This window comes from Thalassophryne amazonica, chromosome 1 (genome assembly GCF_902500255.1).
Source record: "Thalassophryne amazonica chromosome 1, fThaAma1.1, whole genome shotgun sequence".
NCBI classification, from domain to species: domain Eukaryota; kingdom Metazoa; phylum Chordata; class Actinopteri; order Batrachoidiformes; family Batrachoididae; genus Thalassophryne; species Thalassophryne amazonica.
In genome coordinates this window covers 55,732,146-55,757,536 of record NC_047103.1, presented here as the reverse complement: position 1 = coordinate 55,757,536, position 25,391 = coordinate 55,732,146, and the positions used below count along the sequence as shown (strand labels likewise).

General features: G+C 41.2%; 1 protein-coding gene across 1 annotated transcript in view; it reads right to left on the bottom strand.

The window, feature by feature from the left end:
* dok6 (docking protein 6) overlaps positions 1-25,391 on the bottom strand; it is a 251,744-nt gene that overhangs the window by 83,444 nt on the left and 142,909 nt on the right. Inside the window, exon 2 of the mRNA XM_034170327.1 lies at positions 1,207-1,314. Within this exon, the coding sequence (XP_034026218.1) occupies positions 1,207-1,314 (108 nt within the window). The remainder of the gene's footprint in view (positions 1-1,206; positions 1,315-25,391) is intronic.

Here is a 25,391-nt window from a genome sequence, read left to right as displayed (position 1 = left end):
GCGCCCTGCCTGAAGTGCGGGCTTCAGGCACGGGAGGGCGCTGCCGCCACGGACATAGCCGGGAGTGACAGCTGTTACTCATTACTTCCTGACAGCTGTCACTCATTCTTCATCATCTCACTCCATAAAACCCAGACGTCATCTCCACCTCATCGCCGAGATATCGCACTTCATTGAAGGTAATATCCTCAGCCATTTTGTGTTACAATATATCTGTATATTGTGAGTGTTTGCAGGAGTACCGGTTCCTCTTTCTGTGGAAGCTGAGTGAGTGCAGGACGGCACTCTTTTCCCCTGAGGAATCACTGCGGTACTCATCACATATTGAGTGAGAGGTGGAGGTGGCATTCCCACCGTTGTTGTTACTGGGTGTACACACACCCACACTTGACTGTCTTTGTTCTCGCCAGCAGTACCAGATCCGACAGTCGGAGATGGTGATCACCTGGGAATTCGGGACTTGACGGCTCCAGTATTCACCAGGTTCGGTGGTGGAGGAAATCGTGTGGTTCCGGCCCTTCTCAGGACAGACGTCTTCTATCCTCGAGCCTGCCCACACGTCACCTTTGTAATTTGACTGTAATCATATTCTGAGATTGTCTGTATATTCGTTGTGCACATTTCACAACATTAAATTGTTACTTTTTGGCTCATCTATTGACCGTTCATTTGCGCCCCCTGTTGTGGGTCCGTGTCACTACACTTTCACAGCACAACAAGCCAAAATTCAAACCCAAGCTTTACATTTTTAGCAGGTGACCACTACCATCAGATTGTAGTTAATAAATTCTACCAGTTGGCCAAATTGCAAAATGAAAGTCTCAGCTGTTGTTTATATGCTCTGCATGCAGAAGTTCTTTTTTGCAGAAGCATTTTTTGTTGGCCAAACACCACTCCTTAAAGAGGGACACTCTTTGTAGAAAATGTTTCAGCAATCCAGTCTTTTCAAGCTCCCCTTTTCATCTTCAGTCCTCTGAAAATAATGTAAATCTGTGTCACAAGGCCGAGGCTGTCTTGTACATCAGTCTCATTCACAATGGTACATTAAGGTACAACTAAAATGACCAGATAATGTTTAATTATCTACAGTGTTAAGAACTGTGTGAGCCTTTAGAAAAGTGCACTGAAGACAGTGGATTTACATGAGTGGATTTACAATAATAGAGCCTGAGTGAGTGCTCACAATGAAATCTTCTTTGGATTTACCTTGTGAAAGCTCCGGAAGTACGCTGCCTTCTCATCTGGGTACTTCTCCAACCGTCGGGGCCCTTTACTGGAGGCCTTCTTGAAAACTAGCCAACACCTCCGGAAGATCTGACAGGAAGGAATGAGGACAGCCATGTTAGAGGAACACAACACCCCTGGGCCAGAGAAATATCAGATGGAAATTGGATACACACTGTCCAGTACATAGACAAACTGTACAGACACATCAGCCTCCATTACACACTGTCCAGAAGAGAAAGTTCTCCCGGCTTCTCCCTTTTTCACTGAGGGTCGTCACAATAGATCTGCATGACATCGTGCTGCCTTGTATAAATCTTCATGTATGTACTTGCATATGAATAGTGGTTTGTGTATGTCTTTCAATGTAAATACAACCCCAATTCCAATGAAGTTGGGTTGTTGTGTAAAATGTAAATAAAAACATAATTCAATGATTTGCAAATCCTCTTCAAACTATATTCAATTGAATACACCACAAAGACAAAAGATTTAATGCTCAAACTGATAAACTTTATTGTTTTTGTGCAAATATTTGCTCATTTTGAAATGGATGCCAGCAACACGTTGCAAAAAAGCTGAGACAGTGGTATGTTTACCACTGTGTTACATCACCTTTCCTTCTAACAACACTCAATAAGCATTTGGGAACTGAGGACACTAATTGTTGAAGCTTTGTAGGTGGAATTCTTTCCCATTTTTGCTTGATGTACGACTTCAGTTGTTCAACAGTCCGGGGGTCCCATTGTCGTATTTTGTGCTTCATAATGCGCCACACATTTTCAATGGGCAACAGGTCTGGACTACAGACAGGCCAGTCCAGTACCTGCACTCTTTTACTACAAAGCCACACTGTTAACATGTGCAGACTGTGGCTTGGCATTGTCTTGCTGAAATAAGCAGGGACGTCCCTGAAAAAGACGTTGTTTGGATGTTGCTCCAAAACCTGGATGTACCTTTCAGCATTGATGGTGCCATCACAGATGTGTAAGTTGCCCATGCCATGGGCACTAACACACCCCCATACCATCACAGATGCTGGCTTTTGAACTTAGCGCTGGTAACAATCTGGATAGTCTTTTTCCTCTTTTGTCTGGAGGACACAACGTCCATGATTTCCAAAAACAATTTGAAATGTGGACTCAATAGACCACAGCACACTTTTCCACTTTGCATTCCATTTCAAATGAGCTCAGGCCCAGAGAAGGCGGTGGCGTTTCTGGATGTTGTTGATGTATGGCTTTTGCTTTGCATGGTAGAGTTTTAACTTCACTTGTAGATGCAGTGATGAACTGTGTTAACTGACAATGATTTTCTGAAGTGTTCCTGAGCCACGCGGTAAGATCCTTTACACAATGTCGGTTTTTAATGCAGTGCCGCCTGAGGGATCGAAGGTCACAGGCATTCAATGTTGGTTTTCAGCCTTGCCGCTTACATGTAGAAAGTTCTCCAGATTCTCTGAATCTTCTGATTATATTATGGACTGTAGATGATGGAATCCCTAAATTCCTTCCAATTGAACGTTGAGAAACATTGTTCTTAAACTGTTGGACTATTTTTTCACGCAGTTGTTCACAAAGTGGTGATCCTCGCCCCATCTTTGCTTGTGAATAGCTGAGCCTTTTGGGCTTAATGATGATGTCAGCAGCAAGCAACAGCTAGTCTGCCAAAAACCACTGATCTACACATGACAGGGATTTAAAATGTTTGATTTTAGGGTTTACAAATCTTCAGCAAGCGACAGGTAACCAGTCTGCTCAGTGGCTATAAACACACAACAAATGGACTAAAATGTTTGATTTTAGGGTTTACAAACATTTTTGACCATTAAACATTACCAGCAAAGAAAATGTTATCAGACTGAAAGTTATTGTAACTAAATTTATCTGAAGATAAATGGTCCGATGATGGTTTTAAAATTTATCTGAAAAGCTAATCCGATAGCACAAACATTAGCTTCAATAATTATCTGCTATGGGATTACGTAAACTGCGCCCACCACTGTCCAAATTTTACTGTAGATAGCAAGTGTTTTTCTTGGAATGCTGTGTTCTTTTTGAGCCATGCATACCTCCCCTTGTTATGTCCAAATAACTCAGTTTTAGTTTTGTCAGTCCACAGCACCTTATTCCAAAATGAAGCTGGCTTGTCCAAATGTGCTTTAGCATACCTCAAGCAACTCTGTTTGTGGTGTGTACACAGAAAAGGCTTCCTCTGCATTACAGCATCATACAGCATCTCCTTGTGCAAAGTGTGCTGTATAGTTGAATGATGCACAGAGACAGTATCTGCAGTTTTCCATTTCCTCACTATGTTCCTCACAGTGGAAACTGACAGCTGAAATCTCTGAGATAGCTTTTTATATCCTTCCCCTAACATGATGTTGAACAATCTTTGTTTTGAGGTTATTTGAGAGTTTAGAGGCTCCCATGTTGCCACTCATTTAGAAGATGCAAAGAGGAGAAACATTTGTAAATGGCCACCTTAAATACCCTTTCTCATGACTGGATTCACCTGTGTAAGGAGGTCAAGGGTCAATGAGCTTACCAAACCAATTTTGTGTTCCAATAATTAGCGCTAAATGTATTCACTTCACATGACTTTTGCATACAACTGTGTGTGTGTATATATACGAGGTCTGTCCGTAAAGTATCATACCTTTTTATTTTTTTCAAAAACTATATGGATTTCATTCATATGTTTTTACGTCAGACATGCTTGAACCCTCGTGCGCATGCATGAGTTTTTCCACGCCTGTCGGTGACATCATTCGCCTGTGAGCACGCATTGTGGAAGGAGTGGTCCCGCCCCCTCGTCGGATTTTCATTGTCTGGAAATGGCGGAATGAAAAGGACTTTTTTTCCATCAGAATTTTTTCAGAAGCTGTTAGAGACTGGCACCTGGAAACCATTCGAAAAATTTATCTGGCTTTCAGTGAAAATTTTACAGGCTTCACAGAGAATAAGGACTTTAACTACAGGTTTAAGGACCCCTTTAAAGGACGGTCGGTGCGCCGCGCTGCGAGCTGCGACGATGCGGCACAAACCACTGGATCATTTCTAAGCTGATGGCTCTGTGGATACGAGACCATCGTGTGCTCTTTCTCTGGTTATCACAAGACCTGGACATCAGCCATTTTCCGGCAGATTTCAATTTTAACAAGAGATTTTGTCATGGAAAGCCGCGCGGAGGCTTCGCGCGTCACGACCGATTCGCTGATGAAGCGAGACAAAGGAACACCTCCGTTTCGGAGTGTTAGAGGACAAGTTTGGACATGTCCAGCTCTCCACAAATTCTTTTATACTCACTCGACTGGTAAGCACTGAAAGCTGAGATAGACATGTCCCAACTTGTCCTCTAACACTCCGAAACGGAGGTGTTCCTTTGTCTCGCTTCATCAGCGAATCGGTCGTGACGCGCGAAGCCTCCGCGCGGCTTTCCATGACAAAATCTCTTGTTAAAAGTGAAATCTGCCGGAAAATGGCTGATGTCCAGGTCTTGTGATAACCAGAGAAAGAGCACATGACGGTCTCGTATCCACAGAGCCATCAGCTTAGAAATGATCCAGTGGTTTGTGCCGCGTCGTCGCAGCTCGCAGCGCGGCGCACCGACCGTCCTTTAAAGGGGTCCTTAAACCTGTAGTTAAAGTCCTTATTCTCTGTGAAGCCTGTAAAATTTTCACTGAAAGCCAGATAAATTTTTCGAATGGTTTCCAGGTGCCAGTCTCTAACAGCTTCTGAAAAAATTCTGATGGAAAAAAAGTCCTTTTCATTCCGCCATTTCCAGACAATGAAAATCCGACGAGGGGGCGGGACCACTCCTTCCACAAGGCATGCTCACAGGCGAATGACGTCACCGACAGGCGTGGAAAAACTCACGCATGCGCACGAGGGTTCAAGCATGTCTGACGTAAAAACATATGAATGAAATCCATATAGTTTTTGAAAAAAATAAAAAGGTACGATACTTTACGGACAGACCTCGTATATATAAAGACATGAGCAAGGGACGTACACATAAAGCTATACCGGTCCAACACAATCTAGGGCTTTTATGTTTGTGCTCCCATCATGAAATGAGTCACATTTTTGTGACACAGTTTTTTGTAATTGTAATAGATGCACAAAATGAATGAGTAATTTATAATTCATGATGCCATCACAAAGTACCAGTTACAGCTGATGTTCCCTCACAATACAAGTGATGCTTCTCATCTAATTCTCCCCAAGTAACCATTTCTTTGAAACAAAGTCATTCCAGCAGTACCCAAGGACCCTACAAGAAAGAAACCTTGTACCAAAGACATCCAGTCGCCCTTAGGTCACTGGTTAGTGTCCAAAATCTCACAACCAGACAGTCCATGAAGCAGCAGGACCACGAACAGTTGGACGTTTGTTCTCACTCAGCTGTTCAAGTACTGCAATCAAAGTATTCACCAATTCTGAAAATATTACAGCACTGTCCACGACGTCAAGGTCAGTAAACCTTTCTGCGCAAACAATGGTGCCTATGCCAGTAGTTTCCATAACCTTACCCAAACCTAGTCTATGCAAGCATTGAACAGTGTAGGAGCTGGAACACATCCATGATGAACACCAGTATTCACTGGAAAAAAGTCAGAAGTTCTGCCACACAGCAAAATATCTGTGAATAAGCTGGCTATGACATCCATCAATTTATTGGGATCCAGCGACTTCTCAGGATGTCCCAGAGAGCAGCCCGATCAACTGAATCAAACTCTTTGTGAAAATCACACTCTAAAAAGAAATTCAATGGCTTTGTATATATCACAGTAAGAAACAGCTATACTGACTTAATGAAATCTTTGAAACACATTCAATTGGTTGTTTGAGTTGGATATACCAAATGAAATGCCTAAAAATGTAACAGTTAATTTTATCTTCACTTTACATTTATTATTTGAGTTTATTTCAATGAAATAAATTAGCATTCGCTTAACCAATTATATTGTTTGAAATATACTTAATTTTTGTAAATTTCATTCAGAATATTTGAAAAGGACTAATATACTTAACATTTTTACTTAGAATTACCAAGATCATCCAGTATATTTAAATGATTTCACAGCTTTTTAATTTAGTCAATATTTTTAAGTGTAAAAATGTTTCACCAATATAACTGAGTAGAACACAGTAACAGTTTTTATACCCCCATCACACTTACGCCGATTGAGGCTGAATTGTATCAGAATGACACATCCGGCCACATTCAGGAAATATTAACTTGTGGGCCCAAGACCAATGGATGGCAGTCTGTCAGCATCTACATATTTGGTCCCATTCGCTCGGCTGTCCTGAATGTGTTGGACATGTTCAAAACACTCTTGGCGCCATTGAGATGGAACGCACAGCTGACAGTGGTCTATATGCAGTTTTTCCATCATCTGATCCCAGTCTACATATTCTGATGGCATCAGAGCAGCATCTGAAATGATCTGATCATGGTTGATTGAGCTCTGAGATTGATCAGTCACAGCAAAGCCTGCTGGCACTACAGCCTGTGGTGAAAAGCCTCTCACCCGGCTGCTGTGTGCTGCAAATAACCATGCAAACATTAAATCCCATGTGATAATCCAACTGACATCACAGTGTACAGACTTGCATTGTGCTCCTGAAATGAGCAAAAAAGAAAAAAGAAATTAAATTTCACTGGAAAGGTTGCGTCTGACGCATGGTGTGACTGCTTGGCCCCACACACACGTGTGCTGCACACTTGTGCACACGTGCATTTGTGGAACGCAGTGCTGCCTCCCACTCCGGTCCCATGTTTGGCATCCAGACATTTGGACATTGGGCAGTCTTCAGTGCCTTTTATGGCTGTCTGACAGCAGTCTGTGACATCTAAACTGTTGTCTACATGTGCTTTGGATGCCATCGTGCAGGTGTGGACGAGGTAATCTGGATGTGTTCTGACACTGCTGACCACGCCTCTTTCCCTCTCGACTGTGTCCGATGATGGTAATATTTGCCATTTGGCCTGGTTCCCGCACATTCTTGCTATGTGTGACGAGGGCTTTAGAGTGCACCATAGGATGCAAAGATGTATGTGTTCAATGAATATTCACAGAATCAGAATCACCTTTATTGTCATTGCACAGCGATCAACACAACAAAATTTGCTTGTGCATCCTCAAAAACAATGACCACCCTCAAACGCACTCACCCATACACATACTTCAATAAATATTGAAAAAACATCAGGAGACTGGGGGGGGGGCAAGCTCGGAGACAAACATAACTCGTATTGCACTAATCCCACATTGTCATTATCCCATATTACACTTATCCCATGCTGCACATGTCCCATATTGCACGTATCCCTCTAAAACATCAATTAACAGTAAAAATACCCAACTTAATAAAACCCCTTAAATAGCATAAAAACTAATAAATATACCTAAAATTAAAAATAATTAAAAACAATTATTGCACATGTCCGTCCTTATTTTAATTAGAATAATGCAATTGTTCCAACTGAAGCTTGGGCGTGTCTGTTCAGTTCTGTAACAGCTCGAGGAAAGAAGCTGTTTTTCAGCCTTGTGGTGTGGGCTTTAAAGGCCCGATAACACCTGCTGGATGGAAGCAAAGAAAAAAGGTGATGTGAGGGGTGTGTTCCATCCTGCAGAATACTGCTTGCTCGGCGGAGGCAGCGAGTCCTAAAAACATCATCCAATGAGGGCAGAGGGAGACCAATGATCTTTTCTGCCGTTCTTATGACTCGTCTGATGGATTTCTTATTGTTTTCAGAACAGTTTGCAAACCATGCTGTAATGCAATAGGTTAAAACACTCTCGATGGAGCAATGATAAAAGGCCTTGAGCAGCTCAGCCGACAGGTTGTTCTTCTTCAATGCTCGTAGAAAATAAAGCCTCTGATGTGCCTTTTTGACCACAGCAGATGTGTTAACTTCCCATTTAAGATCCTCAGTGATCCAGGTGCCCAGAAATTTAAAATAAGAGACACTCTCTACTACCTCACCTTTGATGGTTAAGGGAGAGGGGTCATCCTTGCGCTTCCTGAAGTCAACTATAATCTCTTTGGTTTTCTTGACATTCAGGGTCAAATTATTTTCTGTGCACCATTCAACTAGCCTTTCAACTTCATCTCTATAGGCTGCCTCGTTGCCGTTGAAGATGCAGTTGATGTTTGTAAAACCAGACTGCTCCATTCACGGAATTCCGTATTAATTTAATTTGTCATTACATCTATTACATCTCCCAAGGAGGTTCTGTTCATACGTTTAGCAGCAAAATTACTTAACAAAAGAAAAGAAAAAAAGATTTCATTACCTTCAATAAACTTGATGGGAATTTCGGGTCACAAATAGAATACAAACCACTATATATTGGTGTCTGGAAACAGAGTGAAGCCAGGGCATTTCAAGACAAAGACATAAGACAAAAGTAGCTGGAACACAGGTGTACAGTAATTTTGGGGGGCAATGGTAGCCACGTGTGTGCAAACACACACACGGCAAAATAACAGGGAAGATATTTTTTGTTGTTGTTAATTTATAGATATTAGATATAATAGCTAGCAGGTTTACATATTGTACGTGGCAACTCAACTGTCCGCAGTAGTAAGGGAACACACTGGAATGGCCAAAGCAGTTGGTCACCCCACTCAGTCTGGTATGCTTGAGGTTTATTCCTATTATCAAAAAAAATGAGGCAGCTTTTGACAATGTCTGCTGGCAATCTGCTTGCTCATGGGGTGGGGAAGTTTAGATCTAACTCATGTGAAGGACCTTGGGGGTGAATTTTGTTGTGACCTGGCACAACATGAATATAAAATGAATTTAAACCTGTGGCGGTTACACCATTTGTCTGTGCCTTTAGATTTTCAGTTCCTGTATGGATTTGTGTTATTATCTGTTGTCGGCTTGTGTCGCCTGTGTGTGTGTACGGTTGTGTCTCTTGTGTGTACGTGTGTATCCCCTCATCTGTCGTGTGCTCCTTCTCCTTTCCTTTTGTGTGCATGTGGGTGTGTCCTCCTTGGCCTGGTGTGTGTGTGTGCAGTTTGTTTCTGTTCCTTCTCTGTGTGTTGTGTATGTGTTCTGTCAAGTCCCTTGCATGTTGTCAGTCATTGTTTCTGTTCAGTCCCTAGCCTGTGTTACGTGTCTTTTCATTCATTTCATGAGTGCACTTATTATTCTGACTTCCACGCCATATTTCTGTTGTAGTTATGGATTTAGGGTTTTATCTTGGTGAGTTCTGTTTATCATTTGCGTCCTGATCACCTCCAGATTTTGTTCTCAGTTTCCACATTGGTTTCTACACCGTTGAATTTTGTTCACGTCTGAGCTTTTCGTCAATTCTGTATTATTATTTCTCCTCTTCTGCAGTTATGTTTGGTAATTGTGATTATTTATTTCCGACTCACCTTTTGTTGTCCATTGCGTCATTTCTCATCGGTTATTGTCGGATTTGTTTTTTGTCACCTTTTGTTCTGTTTCTTTTCTACGTGTGGCTTATTTTCCGGTTCTTGTCTCACCTTACTGTCATCATTAGTCTTTGTGGTATTTATGCTCACACCTGTTCAGTTGTCCCTTACTGGTTCATTCCCTTTGTCTGCTCCGCGCTTCCTATGTGACTATTTTTGTGATCTCTGTATATTCCCTGTTCTTGTCAATTTTTCCTGGTTTTTGTCAGTTTGTTCTCCCTGATATCTATCAGTGTTTTGCCTGCACCATTTTTTAACATCTTCAAGCTGTGTAACAATTCATTTTGTGGTGAACTGCGTGGAACAATGAAAGACAAGTGAGAGATTTTGTGTTTTTGGCACTCTACCAATAGGAGGCACTCTTATTTTTCAGATAAAACAATACAAACGGTGAAGGGGTGGCATCAAACACGATACACTTTTCACACATGGTGACGCTTAACTCACTAAACCAATTGAACTACAAAAACACAATAAATCAATAACACTAACACCATTTTTAAACTAACATGAACCACAATAACATTTAAAACCCCAAAACCCAGAACTCCCATAATGCACTGCAGCACAATAATTTACAGGTTTAGCGATCAGATCTGGCAACAGATCTGGCAACTTGTTTCTGACGGATTGTTTGTTTCGTGATGCTATTCTGAACTTCACACGGTTGTATACATTTCTTTTATTTCTGTTTAGCACTCTTCTGGTTATTAATTGTATCTACTCTGAACGTTATTTAACTATAGTCCTGTTGTAATTCGCTAGCGGTTAGCATTCCCTAGCAGTTAGCATTTGCTAGCGTTTAGCTTTCGCTAGCTAGGTTGACTCCTCCCTTCCCACCCCTCGTTATTTTTATAGCTGGTTCTTTTTACCTGGTTAATATTTGTTAGTTTTTCAGTCGAACTGCTGTGAATTTTAAGTAATTATTTTACTCCTGTGTAAATCTTAGGAGCGGCTAGCATTTTCGCTAGCAGTTAGCTTGCGTGTAGCAACTTCGGACCCTTGTTTTCATTTTTTCATTTCGTTTTTATATACTTCTGTTAGTTAACTGTTAGTGTAACTGTTGTAAACTTTAGCTTAGTACTTTACTCTTGTGTTAATCTTAGGAGTGGTATATATATATTTATTGTTCCTACATTTCTAATACTTCTGCTACTCTTTCAGTGTAACTGCTGTGAACTTTAATTCATTTATTTGCATCTGTGTGAGCTTTAGGAGTGGTTAGCTTATCCATTATTAGTTAGCTTATGCTTGGTTGGCTATACTCTTGAATTTCCTAGTGCACAAAGTACAGATTTTACCTACTTTACACCCTCCATAAATCCTACGTGATGTTGGAAGATAGGGTGGCTCTCTTAAATCAAATCAAATCAATTTTATTTATATAGCGCCAAATCACAACAAACAGTTGCCCCAAGGTGCTTTATATTGTAAGGCAAAGCCATACAATAATTACGGAGAGCCGTGTCCGTAAGTTAGAGCAGCTTCTTAGCGCAGTGGAGTTAGATGTTACGGGCACTCCAGCTGAGGTTAGTGCTGGGCCGGCTAGCAAGCCCATTAGCATCAGCCTAGAAACGCCGGCTGTGGAGGACGGTTTTCGGACTGTGGCGAGGCGGAGGAAGCCCCGTAGGGCTTGGTGCCCAGTTGTGGCACCTCGATCACACTTGTCACTGCAAACTGTGAATTGGTTCTCCCCCTTGGATTTACCTGATGTGAATTCTCCGAGCCCACAAGTGACTTCCACTCCTATCTCCAGGTCGAAACACCGGACTTTAGTGATAGGAGATTCTATCACCCGCAAAGTCAGGTTACAGACGCCGGCAGATGTTAAATGTATTCCTGGGGCCAGAGCTCCCGACATTGCATACCATCTTAGGTTGCTGACGCTGCAGAAAGGAAGACAGACGAAGGAACATGACATGAGATATAGTCACATAGTTATTCACGTCGGCACCAATGATATCAGGATGAAGCACTCAGAGGTCACAAAAATTAACATATAGAGGACTTGTGACCTTGCCAGAAAGATGTGTCGGCATCGATTAATAGTCTCTGGTCCCCTCCCCTCCCGGGGTACTGATGAGGCGTTTAGCAGGCTGACATCATTAAATAGGTGGCTGGCGCAGTTTTGTCAACAGCAAGGCTTTAGCTTTATTGATAACTGGCCTTCGTTCTGGGGTCGCCATGGCCTGCTGATGCCAGACAGCCTCCACCCTACTGGGGAAGGCGCCACCATCTTGTCTGCGAACACAGATAGAGCTCTACAGGGAGGGTAACATTAGGAATCTATAGCAGGCCACGGAGCAGTTGATTAGAGACCCTGCAAGGCTTATGACAAATATGGGTGTGGAACCAATTAGCTTAGCAGGGAAATTAGTGCAGAAAATCCACTATGGTGATAGTGCAGTTTATCTGCCAGGGAGGAAAATTCAACAAGTTGAGATTGTGGCCTGCTCCCATAGATGTGTCCATAAAAGTCATAGAGCAGGGGTGTCCAAACTACGGCCCGCGGGCCAACTGCGGCCCGCGGTTCAGTTTTTATTGGCCCGCAGCAAATTCTGAAAATATAATTAAATATGGCCCGCACAAGAAGCTTGAGGTCAACTTTGTTGCACTTCTCAGTTTCAACACTAGATGGAGCCAGCGGCTGGCTCCATCTAGCCAGCCACAGAAACGAAATTAAGCGAAGAAAACTTTTACAGCACCGAAGAAGAAGAAATGGCAGCACCGAAGAAACGCAAAATATTAAGTGAATGTAGAAGATTTCAAACACGGTGGGAAAACGAGTATTTTTTCAAAGAAATCAACGGAAAGTGTGTCTGTTTGATTTGTAACGAAGATGTTGCTGTGATAAAAGAGTATAATGTCCGTCGGCACTATGAGACCAAACATCAGAGCTACACATCGTACACCGGTGCCGAACGAACACAGAAAGTCAAGCAAATGGCAGCTAGCCTGCAAGCTCAACAGCAGTTTTTTTTTCGTGCTAACAAAATACAGGAAAACGCCACAACAGCAAGTTATGAAGTCGCTAAACTTATTGCCCAGCACGGCAAACCGTTTTCAGACGGTGATTTCATAAAGCAGTGCCTCATCAAAGTCACAGAAATAATGTGCCCAGAAAAAGTGCCGGATTTCAACAATGTGAGCTTATTCAGAAATACAGTGGTGCGGAGAATCGAGGACTTGTCCGCTAACTTGAAACTTCAGCTGAGAGATAAAGCTTGTGCTTTTGATTTTTACTCGATAGCATGCGATGAGAGCACAGATGCCACAGACACCGCGCAACTGTTAATTTTTTTGTGGGGAGTAGATGATCATTTTTGCTGTACGGAGGAGCTGCTTGATATGATGAGCCTAAAAGGCACAACGACAGGAAAAGATATTTTTGAAGCTGTGTCAGAGGCAGTTGAAAAGATGGGGCTTAAATGGGACAAGCTCTGTGGAGTAACAACTGATGGAGCTCCGGCCATGGCGGGTGAGCACAAAGGAATGGCATCGTTAGTGTCCGCCAAGGTAAAAGAGAGCGGAGGTGAGGCTGTTAGGATGCACTGTATAATCCACCAAGAAGCACTGTGTGCCAAGACTGTCCAGCTGGGTGATGTGATGAACACTGTTGTAAAAACTGTCAACATAATTCAAGCTAGAGGACTGTACCACAGAGAATTTCAGGCTTTCCTATCTGATGTGGATGCTGAATACGGGGATGTACTCTACCACTCTGATGTGCGCTGGCTCAGCCGCGGCTCTGTGCTGCACCGGTTTTATTCGCTGAGATCAGAAATCGACCAGTTTTTAAAAGAGAAGGGCCAACCTCTTCATGAACTAAGTGACCCTCTGTGGCTGGCAGACCTGGCATTTTTAGTTGATCTTACACATCATCTGAATTCACTGAACAAGAACCTACAAGGCAGAGAACAGCTGGTGCCACACCTGTATGCGCACATGAAAGTCTTCTGCGTAAAGCTCCGCCTGTTTGCGACACAACTACGAGGCTTTAATGCTGCACACTTCCCTGCGCTGTCTGAAATCAAGTCTGCTTTTCCAAAGGCCGACCTTTCTGCTAAAAAGGAGAAATATGTGTCTGTGATTGCATCTCTCATGACAGAATTCAACCAGCGTTTCCAAGATTTTTCTGTCATTGAAAAACAAATCAAGCTGTTCTCGACCCCCTTCCTGGTGGAAGCAGAAGAAGTGGAAGAGAGTCTGCAGTTAGAACTGATTGAAATGCAATGTGATGATTCTCTGAAGAGTCAACATCAGCTTCTCTCCCTCCCTGAATTCTATCAGAGTTTGGATAATGCCAAGTTTCCTCTGATGAGACGCCACGCAAAAAGAATGATGAGCCTGTTCGGCTCAACATACATATGTGAACAAACATTTTCTCTGTTAAATCAGAACAAAAGCAGACTGAGAACCAGAATGACTGATAGCCATCTCTGTGAAGTCCTTCGTGTCTCAACCACCAAACTTTCTCCTGACATGTCAGCCATCCTTCAATCCAAAGGACAGCATCACTGCTCCCACTGAGTGCAATGTTCTTCACGTTATAGGTGAGTTAGAAATACACACAGTATTCATGTGTCAATATGTCACCTAGTGTGTGGCCCGGCCCTTTGTTTATTTTTCTGTATTTGGCCCTCACTAAAAAAAGTTTGGACACCCCTGTCATAGAGGGATATGCTTTGCAAACTTAATACCCATTACTATATTGGATCATGTTGAAATTGAGGATGGCCCAGTGGTTGTTCTAGTAATAGCAATGATTTTGTGTCTACTACCTACAACACGCGTGGAATGTCTCAAACCTAAACCTACTTCTAGGCATCTTATATATACTACTCTGGAACCACCCCTAAACTGAAACAGTTCAACTGTCAACCCCACTGAGGTCCTTAGACTGGGTCTCATTAACATAAGATCATTGTCCTCAAAATCATTGTTGATTAATGATTTAATTATTGATCATCACTTAGATATGATTGGGTTATGTGAAACCTGGCTTAAACCTACAGCTGTCCTCCCCTTAAATGAAGCCTGCCCACCAGCATATACATTTAGTCACGTCCCTCGTGATACGAAGCAAGGCGGGGGTGTTGCTCTTATTTATAAATCTAGGTTTAGCTTATTATCTGTTGGGGGTCACAAATATAACTCATTTGAGCATATGATTCTCTGCTCCACTCAGGATGTTAAGCATTGCCAAGGGCAGAAGAATAAAAATCAGCTGTATTACTTTGTCACTGTATATAGGCCTCCTGGCCCATATTCTGAATTCTTAGATGAATTTGGTGCGTTCATCTCTAACTTGTCAACTAGTGCAGATAACATTCTGATCATTGGTGACTTTAACATTCATATAAATAAGACTTCTGATCCCCTTTGCAAATCATTTATGGAAATTGTGAATGCATTAGGATTTTGGCAATGCATTCGGGATTCGACGCACATTAGTGGAAATACCCTGGATCTGGTTCTCGCATGTGGTATTGCTGTCACGAATATTGACATCATGCCTCTTACATCAGTGGTCTCTGATAACTCACTTATTAAGTTTACAGTTTCGCTGCCGTGTTTAGTGGAACAACAACCTTATTTATCACTGCAGCGATGCATCAACTCCTCAACTAAGACTGAACTAGAAGCTAGACTGCCTGATGTCTTACTTTTGACAAATACCCAGTCAGTAGACAGACTTGTGGATAGTTTAAACTCAGTGTTCAAAACGACACTCGACATGATTGCACCACCTGTGTTGAAACCGCGCTCCCCCAAATCGCAGTCACTTTGGTTCAGTGATTACCTGCGTGACCTCAAGCATAAAGCAAGAGGTCTAGAACGGAAATGGCTTCGTTCAAAATTAGAAGTATTCCACCTTGCGTGGCGTGATGCTATCTTAGACTATAAGCATGCATTATTGACTACAAAGCGGACCTATTACTATGATTTGATCAACAAAAACAAGCATAACTCAAAGTTTTTGTTCAACACGGTGGCAACACTTATTCATGGACAACCACCTGTAGCTTGCTCTCCTTTTACAGCACAAGATTTCCTAGATTACTTTGAGAAGAAAATAGATGACATTAGGTTCAACATATCCCAGCATTGCTTAACCCAGCCACTACACCCTGCTATTGAGGTGGGCGCCACTACTGAGGTATTACCTAGATTTACAGAATTTGATAGTATCTCTCTAGACATGCTGACGAAACTCGTAACGTCAACAAAAAGCACAACCTGTTTATTTGATCCTATACCAACAAAACTGTTTAAGGACCCGTGGCCCACTCTTGGGCCGATTGTGCTGGAAATTATTAATCTTTCTTTAACTTCTGGATCTGTTCCTAAATGTTTCAAATCTGCAGTGATTAAACCATTACTTAAGAAACCTAATCTTGACCCTAGTGTATTGAAGAACTATCGGCTGATATCAAATCTATCATTTTGCTCTAAAATTCTGGAAAAAGTGGTGTCACGGCAGCTCGTAGACTATCTTACTGAGAATAATCTCTTTGAGCCACTGCAGTCTGCTTTTAGAAAATATCATTCCACAGAGACGGCTCTCACTAAAGTGGTGAATGATCTTCTGCTTACAATGGACTTTCCTTTCTGTGACAACCAATCACAGCTCTTACAGGACCATATCATACCTAGCAATGGGGTCAACCCCACCTCTTCACTAAGATAGGAGCTTCTGTCAACTCCTTGCCCAGAATTGCTCTCAGACACCTCTTGGGGTCTCTCTTAGGTTGGGAGTCCTTGCCAGTAAGTTAGGAGCTCTTTGAGAGGACTTTGAGATGCACCGAGGATACAGGCCAAGGTTCATAAATTTGGAAGGTGAGTAAAATGGTGAGAAATAATGAAACTGAGTGGACATGTGAACTCAGAAAATGGAACTACAGGTTTACCCATGAACCTCTAGTCCTTCATGAGACCATAAAATCATAAAAATGTATGATTTGAAAATACACCATATTCTTTTTTTACACTGCCTAGGGTTAAGACTGGCAGGCTTTCAGAATCACGTTAAAGTGTTCTAGAATCCTGACACTCCACCTTGTGAAAAGGTTTTTGTACATGGACACACCAACAGACCCAATCTTTATGCTGTTATTATCAAAAGGAGCAGACACAGAAAATGTGTGCACACACAAAACAATAAAAAAGAAAACAGAAAGAACTTGCATGTTCACATATGAAGACATGTCAACAATTAACCTTTCATATCTTCCCTCAGAAGAGTCACTAAAAAACAAAAATAAATAAATAATATCTGCCAACAGATCCAAGTTTATTTCCTTAATAACAAGCTTAGCTGTAAGAGATGCAGACAGTCTGCTCCAGTGTACCACATCAATACAAAAAAACATTAGGAAAGGCTAGAATCCCAAAACAGCACCTCTTCATTTGCTCAGCAAGCATCAAGGTGTAAAAAGCCAATACAGATGGAGCAGTACAATTGAACGATACGGACTAGGTATAGCTTATGAGTCCTCTGTGGTTGCCCGTCATTACTTGGGGGACACTTGTGTTTCCTCGTGGAGAGAACCATTATCATTCTGCCTGATGTATGATTGCCCTGAGCTGCATGGTTTTGTTGGAGAACCGTGGATATACGATTAATTTGTTTACTCAGCTGGTGTACTTCATAAAAGGCCCACTGAGTTGAACTTGGCACTTTGCAGTAATTGACTAGAGTGGATCCCTTGGTCCTTATCGGTCTGCCTTCATGGGCCTCAATTCTAGTTAAGTGTTGCCCAGGCCCATTATAAACAGCAAACAGCACAGAAAATAGTGCACTGCACACTCGCTAATGCACAGTGGCTGACTTTGTACACTAAAAATGTAGAAAACCAAAAGAGTGGTAAAATGTTACTCCAAAATAAATGTCCCAAAAGTGCATATTTGAAAGAAACAAAAGAATCGGTATGAATCCCTTTTGATGATGGCTTTTTACCAAATGTGCAACATCAAAACTGCAAAATTATAAGTTATCTTCAATTTCCTTTTTCGAGCTTTCAGCTGAAGCAATGCTGCCTGCTTTGCTGCTGCACACAAAGTAATTCCACCTAGGAGTGCTCAGATTAAGTAATTATACAAGCACAAAGGAAACTGAGATAACTTGCGCATAATAAGAACTAGGCGGTATGAATGGAGAAGGCTTAATTTGGCCTGTTCCACAGTTGTCAACTCTTTGTCAAGACGGTCCTATTCTCAGACTGCCGGTGGGTCTTATTCAGACAATCTAACACCCGATTGTAATTACAGAGACGTGGATGAGAAGCCACTGTTTCGGTGAAACTCATTTAATGCAAGAAAATTTGAGCATATGCTGTTTGCGAGTGAACAGCAACTTGTGGCTGTGTGAAAAACAAAAAAGTAATGATAAAGAGGAGCTCCAGTGAAGATGAAACAATCCAAATTTGCTTTAAGCTGATTATCGTGTGAAAGCAGAACTTCCACCCACCTTGTTTTGCTATGTCCACAGATGTAGCAAAGCCTGATTATATTGGAAATATTCTACATGGACCTTGTAAGTTCTATGTGCACAAACTGAATTGGATAGGGTATGTTTGCTCAGGCAAAAACAGCTGAGCTGCAACAAAAACAACAGAGGAATTTCAATTGATTGTTTGAATGAACTGTTGATGCTGTTCTTTGCAGAGGCTGACAATATTTCTTCACTTTCAGGCCCCTTCCACATGAAAATGGGTTTGGTTGTATCTGCATACACTGAAAAAAGAGAATGTTTGAACCAACTTAAGTGTTACAATTTGTACAATTAAGTTGTTTGAATTTAAGTTTGTAAGTTAGAGTTGATTTAACTTTCAAACTTAAGTTCAAACTACTTAATTCATTCAGGTTTTTACAAATTGTAACACTTTTTTAAGTTGGTTCAAACTTTCTCTTTTTTTCAGTGTAAGTTTTGTATTGTACTGATATTTCATCAGCATGGAAGTGGCATTTTCGGTGGTCGAAAATAATACTTTTTGAAAACGAATCCCAGAGTGGATTAATCTGAAACATCTGCCTTCATGTGTTTGTGTGGACAAGCAATAAGGAACTTTTCTGAAATGCTGATGTCATAGTCCTGCCTCTCTAACCTCAGCCAGTCACAATGAATGAGTTGTTGTTGTTAACAGTATAATTTAACATACTTTTTTTTCTTAGTGGACAATTAATGGGATTTTTTTTTTAATTGCTCGCAGAGCGCTGAAGAGATGACAGATGTCTCTGGTGAATGCTGATTGTGAAAAAATGGAGCGCTGTGGCACTAATTAAATAATTGCATAAAAGACTTTCAGCTGTAAAAATTTGTTATTTTTTTCTTCTTGTTGGCAAGTGCTGGCATCCTCTTGTTCAGGCTATATTTACAGAGGAATCTTTCAAATGGCGATACAAGCACCAAATTCGGCACCAATACTCAGACATTCCTCTTGAAAAAGCAGACTATCCACTTGAATTTTTAATACATAGGTGCCAATTAGGGGTCAATAAAGAATTGCACATGGTCAAAATTTTAAATTGCTCTAATCATATTGCAAAGGCTTTCACAGTATTTGTGTGATCATAAAGATGCCAAAAAGGTATAGTTTGGACCATCAATGACTGAATTCTCTGGAATTATGGAGTAAAAACAGCAAAAATGGTGACAAAGGTCAATTTCAGTTTGTACAGGGATCAAAAGTTAAAGTTGCTCCAATTTTGGTAAAGTTATGCAAATTATTGGTAAAGTTAATAGGGTTTTAAAAAGGAATAGTTTACATCATGTATTGTGCAACATATGTCATGTATCGTAGAATCCAATGGACAATGACATTGTTTGACCATTACTTTGGACAGTAAACATTCAACACAGTCAAAACTATTTCATTTATTAACATAAATCTTGAAAAGGTGCAGTGTTTACAGAACATTATTTGACAATGACAAAGATTTTACTGGGAAAGTACCGTATCTGTGTGTACAAGGCCTCAGTCAACATAACTTTATGTTAAAGCCAAATTTTCTGTCTGCTATTGACTACATATTTCAGTTCTTGTTTTCAGGATTGTCAGTTACATTTGCACCCACTGGAACATGCAAGTAAACGTCTTTATGGGTTGATATCCTAATGATTTAGAATCAAAGGTAAGTCTGATCAAAATTTAATTTGGTCTAATCAAGTTTGCGTCAGGTTCTGTTTTATTATTGCCGATCTTGGGTCTGCATGTAATAGCTGAATTGATCCAAGCAGGCTTGCTTTGAGCTCTGCTCAAAAGTATCATAATCACTGCAGGAAAACTATATGTTTTAAAAAGGAACAACAAGGGAGCGTGAAGTGAAGAATGTAGGAGCTAATTAGAGGGACAATACCAAAAATGATCTACTGTGGAAACCCTGAGCAAGCAGGAGCAGCCAAAAGAAGGCAGGTATCACAGTACACAAATAATGAATATGACTTCAGTGGTCTGAATATTTCAAAATTAAATATTCATTCCATTGAAAGAATAAAAAAAACATTCATTATTTGTTTTATATAATTTCTAAAATACATCCTTGTCATTTTCTATTTTATTAATTTATAAACAACAGAAAAGGGACTTACAGTTTGGTGTTTGTCACTGGTGTTTTTGATGTCAACAGTCCAACATGAACTTTAAATTGGAGTCCTAAATTGTTCTCAGTCAGCTGAAGAAAAGTCTGTGATGGCGTGCACCGACTTTGTGTACTTCCAAAAAAAAAGACTGAGTAGTTCCTCAGTCCAGCAAAAACTCACGTCAGAAATGTATCCAGTTTTTCATCCTAACTGCTCCTCATGCCTCCAGACGGCATGTTTTTTTCTCTGTGTTAGAAGAATTAGCAGCGTCAATTAGCTCCTTCAAATCGTCATCTGCCAGCAAACAAACTTTGCCATCTTTAGCTAAACACTACGCTTGGTAGTGTGAGTGCGTGCATGGTGGTTGAGCTGTGCAATAGCACATTTCATATAGCACCAAAATTGCACACTAAAAAGAACTATTGCACTGTTGATGAAACACAACAGCAAATGGTACGAATAATCTGTCACATGACATACAAGCCACCAATCAAATGACAAGGATGCACTCAGCCATTATATAAGAAGTCCTATACTGTGGTGAATACCTACTGTAAGAAAAGGGAGGAGCACAGGGTGACGTAAGAGTGGAGGAAGGTGCACACAGGTGGATTACATTCTTTGTAAGAAATATAAGCTGAAAGAAACTGGAGATTGTAAGGTGGTGCCAGGAGATTGTGCAGATAGACAGCATGGAGGGGAAACAATTTTGGACAACTGGAAAAGTACTGCAGATGTGGTGAGAGAGACAGCTAGGACAGTACTGGGTGTAACATCTGGACAGACCTGGGAGGCACCTGATGATTTCACACGGAATGACCCTTCTGTATTTTTCTCTATCTCTGCCCCAACCTTCAAAGTCCCAACTTCACCAGACTGTGAATTCTTCAAACTATATTTGGAATAACCATGGAATTGATCAGCTGGTCTCTCAATGCTATTGGCATCATTTTTTTCAACAAGGAAATCGGGGCTGGGGGACCTGCATGCCCAGATGGAACCTATCCTGGGGGCTATGTTCTCGACGCCTGGGCGAAATGGTGTGTCGCGTGCTTGGCACCACTTTCCATGAAAGACATCAAGGATTTATTTATTCTTATTTACCTTTATGGTAGGTGCTGCCCCAACCTACCAGAAAATTTGCAAGACAGTTGTCACACTACCACAACCCCACATCTGTCCGTCATGATTAACGAGGTGTGCAAGGCGGAACAATCTCAGACTGCATTAACTTTTGCAAGCTGGAAACCATCTTGGAGCAATTGTCTGCCCTGCAAAGGAATTGATGTTGAAGACCAGTTCAATATTCACAATTGGATCTGGACGGCTAAAGACAGACCGTATTGGAATTTTGTGCCTCTCTGCTTAAACCAAAACATGGCAACCTTATCAGCTACCAAAGGTTAAAATGCCCCACTGTTTTCCCCTGAAGGATTCAACGGCCTTGGTGTAGATATTTGGCTCCCTCTTCATCTGCCCCTCCCTTACAACCTTCTGTGGCTGTCGTCAATGCCACTCACACATGGACAGAGACTGATATAAACGCAGCTGCACAGATGATGCACACCTCCACCCCTACCCTTCCTTTGTGTATCTGTCCCCACCCCACCCCCATCCCGACCCCCGCTCACGCCACTCCCTTCCCCCTCCGGGAGGTAGCATGGCTTTAGCTGCAGCAGCTCCCCGAGCTTGGCTACGCAGCCACGTGCTAACCCCCCCCCCCCCACACACACACACACACACACTCACATTGCTTTAAGTCAGATGATGGACTGTTTCAAAGTTTAGCGTACATAAACAATCAAATGTATATGTGTGTTTGTTTTAATTCTGATGTGTGTCATTATTTCATTCAAATAGTAATAACTGTGGATTAATTGGTGTATTTTTGTCTGAGGTAATTGGGTGCAAAATGATTTGCCCTTTTAGGGATCAATAAAGTTGTCTGAATCTGAATCTGGATATGGCTAGCTTTGTACGGACAGCAACAAACAGATTATTTAACTGCAGAGTTAAACAGGAACTTTAACAGCTTCAAAGCTTCCATGAGTACCAGAATTTTCTGCTTTAATATAAACACTGTGCAAAATGTTTCAGTGAGGTAAATTATTGTAGCTGTGGTTAATATCGAACACTAACTGGGCATGTCACATCAAAATCTTTTTTTTTTTGCTGTGCCAGACATGAGCGGACAAGGAACACATTTAATAAATGACAAAAGGATAGGAAGAAAAAAAAAAAAAAACGGACACAGAAAGGTGATTTATTCTTTAATTGTGAGGAAATCAGACATTTTCTTGAAATGGGAGGTCCAACAAACATAATATATGGAATAGTTTGTGTAAACACCCACCCCCACTTCAAGCAGAATTTCGTGCTCAGACATGCAAATACGGTATGTACCATATATGGTTGTTTAGTTAAACTGTTAGTAAAACTGAGGGTATGTACCAGACAGCTACACTGTAGCACTGAGGAGCCACTCTCCCTCATATGACCACAATAGACAGTACAGAGATCAATTGTGTTGACAAACTTTGTTGCCTGGGCAACACCATCTGCAGCAATTGATCCCTCAATACAGAGGTCATGCAGTGCATCGCCAAAGCAAGTCATGCCTTCTGGAAACGCGACCTACAATGCTATCATACTGAACACAAATATATACAACCCCTGGCAAAAATTATGGAATCACTGGCCTCAGAGGATGTTCATTCAGTTGTTTAATTTTGTAGAAAAAAAGCAGATCACAGACATGACACAAAACTAAAGTCATTTCAAATGGCAACTTTCTGGCTTTAAGAAACACTATAAGAAATCAAGAACAAAAGATTGTGGCAGTCAGTAACGGTTACTTTTTTAGACCAAGCAGAGGAAAAAAATATGGAATCACTCAATTCTGAGGAAATAATTATGGAATCACCCTGTAAATTTTCATCCCCCAAATTAACACCTGCATCAAATCAGATCTGCTCATTGACATTGACCCTATGTGTCTTTTTGCAAGGAATGTTTTTGCAGTTTTTGCTCTATGGCAAGATGCATTATCATCTTGAAAAATGATTTCATCATCCCCAAACATCCTTTCAATTGTCCAAAATATCAACATAAACTTGTGCATTTATTGATGATGTAATGACAGCCATCTCCCCAGTGCCTTTACCTGACATGCAGCCCCATATCATCAATGACTGTGGAAATTTACATGTTCTCTTCAGGCAGTCATCTTTATAAATCTCATTGGAAAGGCACCAAACAAAAGTTCCAGCATCATCACCTTGCCCAATGCAGATTCGAGATTCATCACTGAATATGACTTTCATCCAGTCATCCACAGTCCACAATTGCTTTTCCTTAGCCCATTGTAACCTTGTTTTTTTCTGTTTAGGTGTTAATGATGCCTTTCGTTTAGCTTTTCTGTATGTAAATCCCATTTCCTTTAGGTGGTTTCTTACAGTTCGGTCACAGACGTTGACTCCAGTTTCCTCCCATTCGTTCCTCATTTGTTTTGTTGTACATTTTTCGATTTTTGAGACATATTGCTTTAAGTTTTCTGTCTTGATGCTTTGATGTCTTCCTTGGTCTACCAGTATGTTTGCCTTTAACAACCTTCCCATGTTGTTTGTATTTGGTCCAGAGTTTAGACACAGCTGACTGTGAACAACCAACATCTTTTGCAACATTGTGTGATGATTTACTCTCTTTTAAGAGTTTGATAATCCTCTCCTTTGTTTCAATTGACATCTCTCGTGTTGGAGCCATGATTCATGTCAGTCCACTTGGTGCAACAGCTCTCCAAGGTGTGTTCACTCCTTTTTAGATGCAGACTAACGAGCAGATCTGATATGATGCAGGTGTTAGTTTTGGGGATGAAAATTTACAGGGTGATTCCATAATTTTTTCCTCAGAATTGAGTGAGTCCATATTTTTTTCCTCTGCTTGGTCTAAAAAAGTAACCGTTACTGACTGCCACAATCTTTTTTTCTTGATTTCTTATAGTGTTTCTTAAAGCCAGAAAGTTGCCATTTGAAATGAATTTAGTTTTGTGTCATGTCTGTGATCTGCTTTTTTTCTACAAAATTAAACAACTGAATGAACATCCTCCGAGGCCGGTGATTCCATAATTTTTGCCAGGGGTTGTATATGTCAGTGAATCTTACAGCCATTCCAGCTGCTCGAGGAGTCCCATCAGAAATGGCTGAGCAAAATTATGTAAATAAGATGGAAAGACAAGGTGTCCAATTGGGAGGTACTGGAGAGATGATAGCTGTCCAGCATTGAAAGCTTTATAGTCCACAGCATGCACTGGCCAGCTGCACTGGAAGACTCTAGGATAACCAAGATGCTGTTATATGGTCTGCTAAAAGTGGGCCATCATAACCCTGGAAGACCATGCAAATGTTTCAAAGACACCTTGAAGACAAGTCTTAAAGTCTTTGACAGACACTGCAACTTGGGAAGCACAAGCACATGCTGGTAGCAGATTAGATGAGATATAGTTACCTCAGACAGCAATTAGTCCACAATTATTACTTGTTTACTGTAATAATGGCACACATCAGAATTAAAGACAGCACATACACATTTGACATTGTTTATGTGCACTGAGTTTGAAGAAACCCGTTATCCGAATTGAGGCAAATGGGTGAAGGCCACGCAGCAACCCTGAGATGCGCCGCTGTTGGCTTGGGGGGAGTAACGGGGGCTGTAGCTAAAACTGCACCGCCACCGCAGAAGGGGAAAGGAGTGACGTGAGCAGACGCCAGAGTTGGAAGTACTGATGGGAGATAGGAGGGGGGTGGGGGGAGGGAATGGAGCATGCTTCAGTCCTGTGAAAATCAGTTTACTGTCTTTGTGAGTTGAAATAAGAAACAGCCAAATGATCCGCAGGCCGAAGAAATTCCTCTGGAGGGAAAACAGTCGGGCAATTTGACCTTTAGGCTTGATAAGCCAATGTTATGGTTTGAGCAGTGAAAAACACTTTTTAACAGTTCCACTTGAACAACCAAATCCCAATTATGAATTAAGAACATTCCCAATTATGAATTAAGAATATTTACTGGCCTCTGAAATCTTCAACTTCAACTGCAAGGCACGCATCTGCTCCAAGATGTCATCCAATT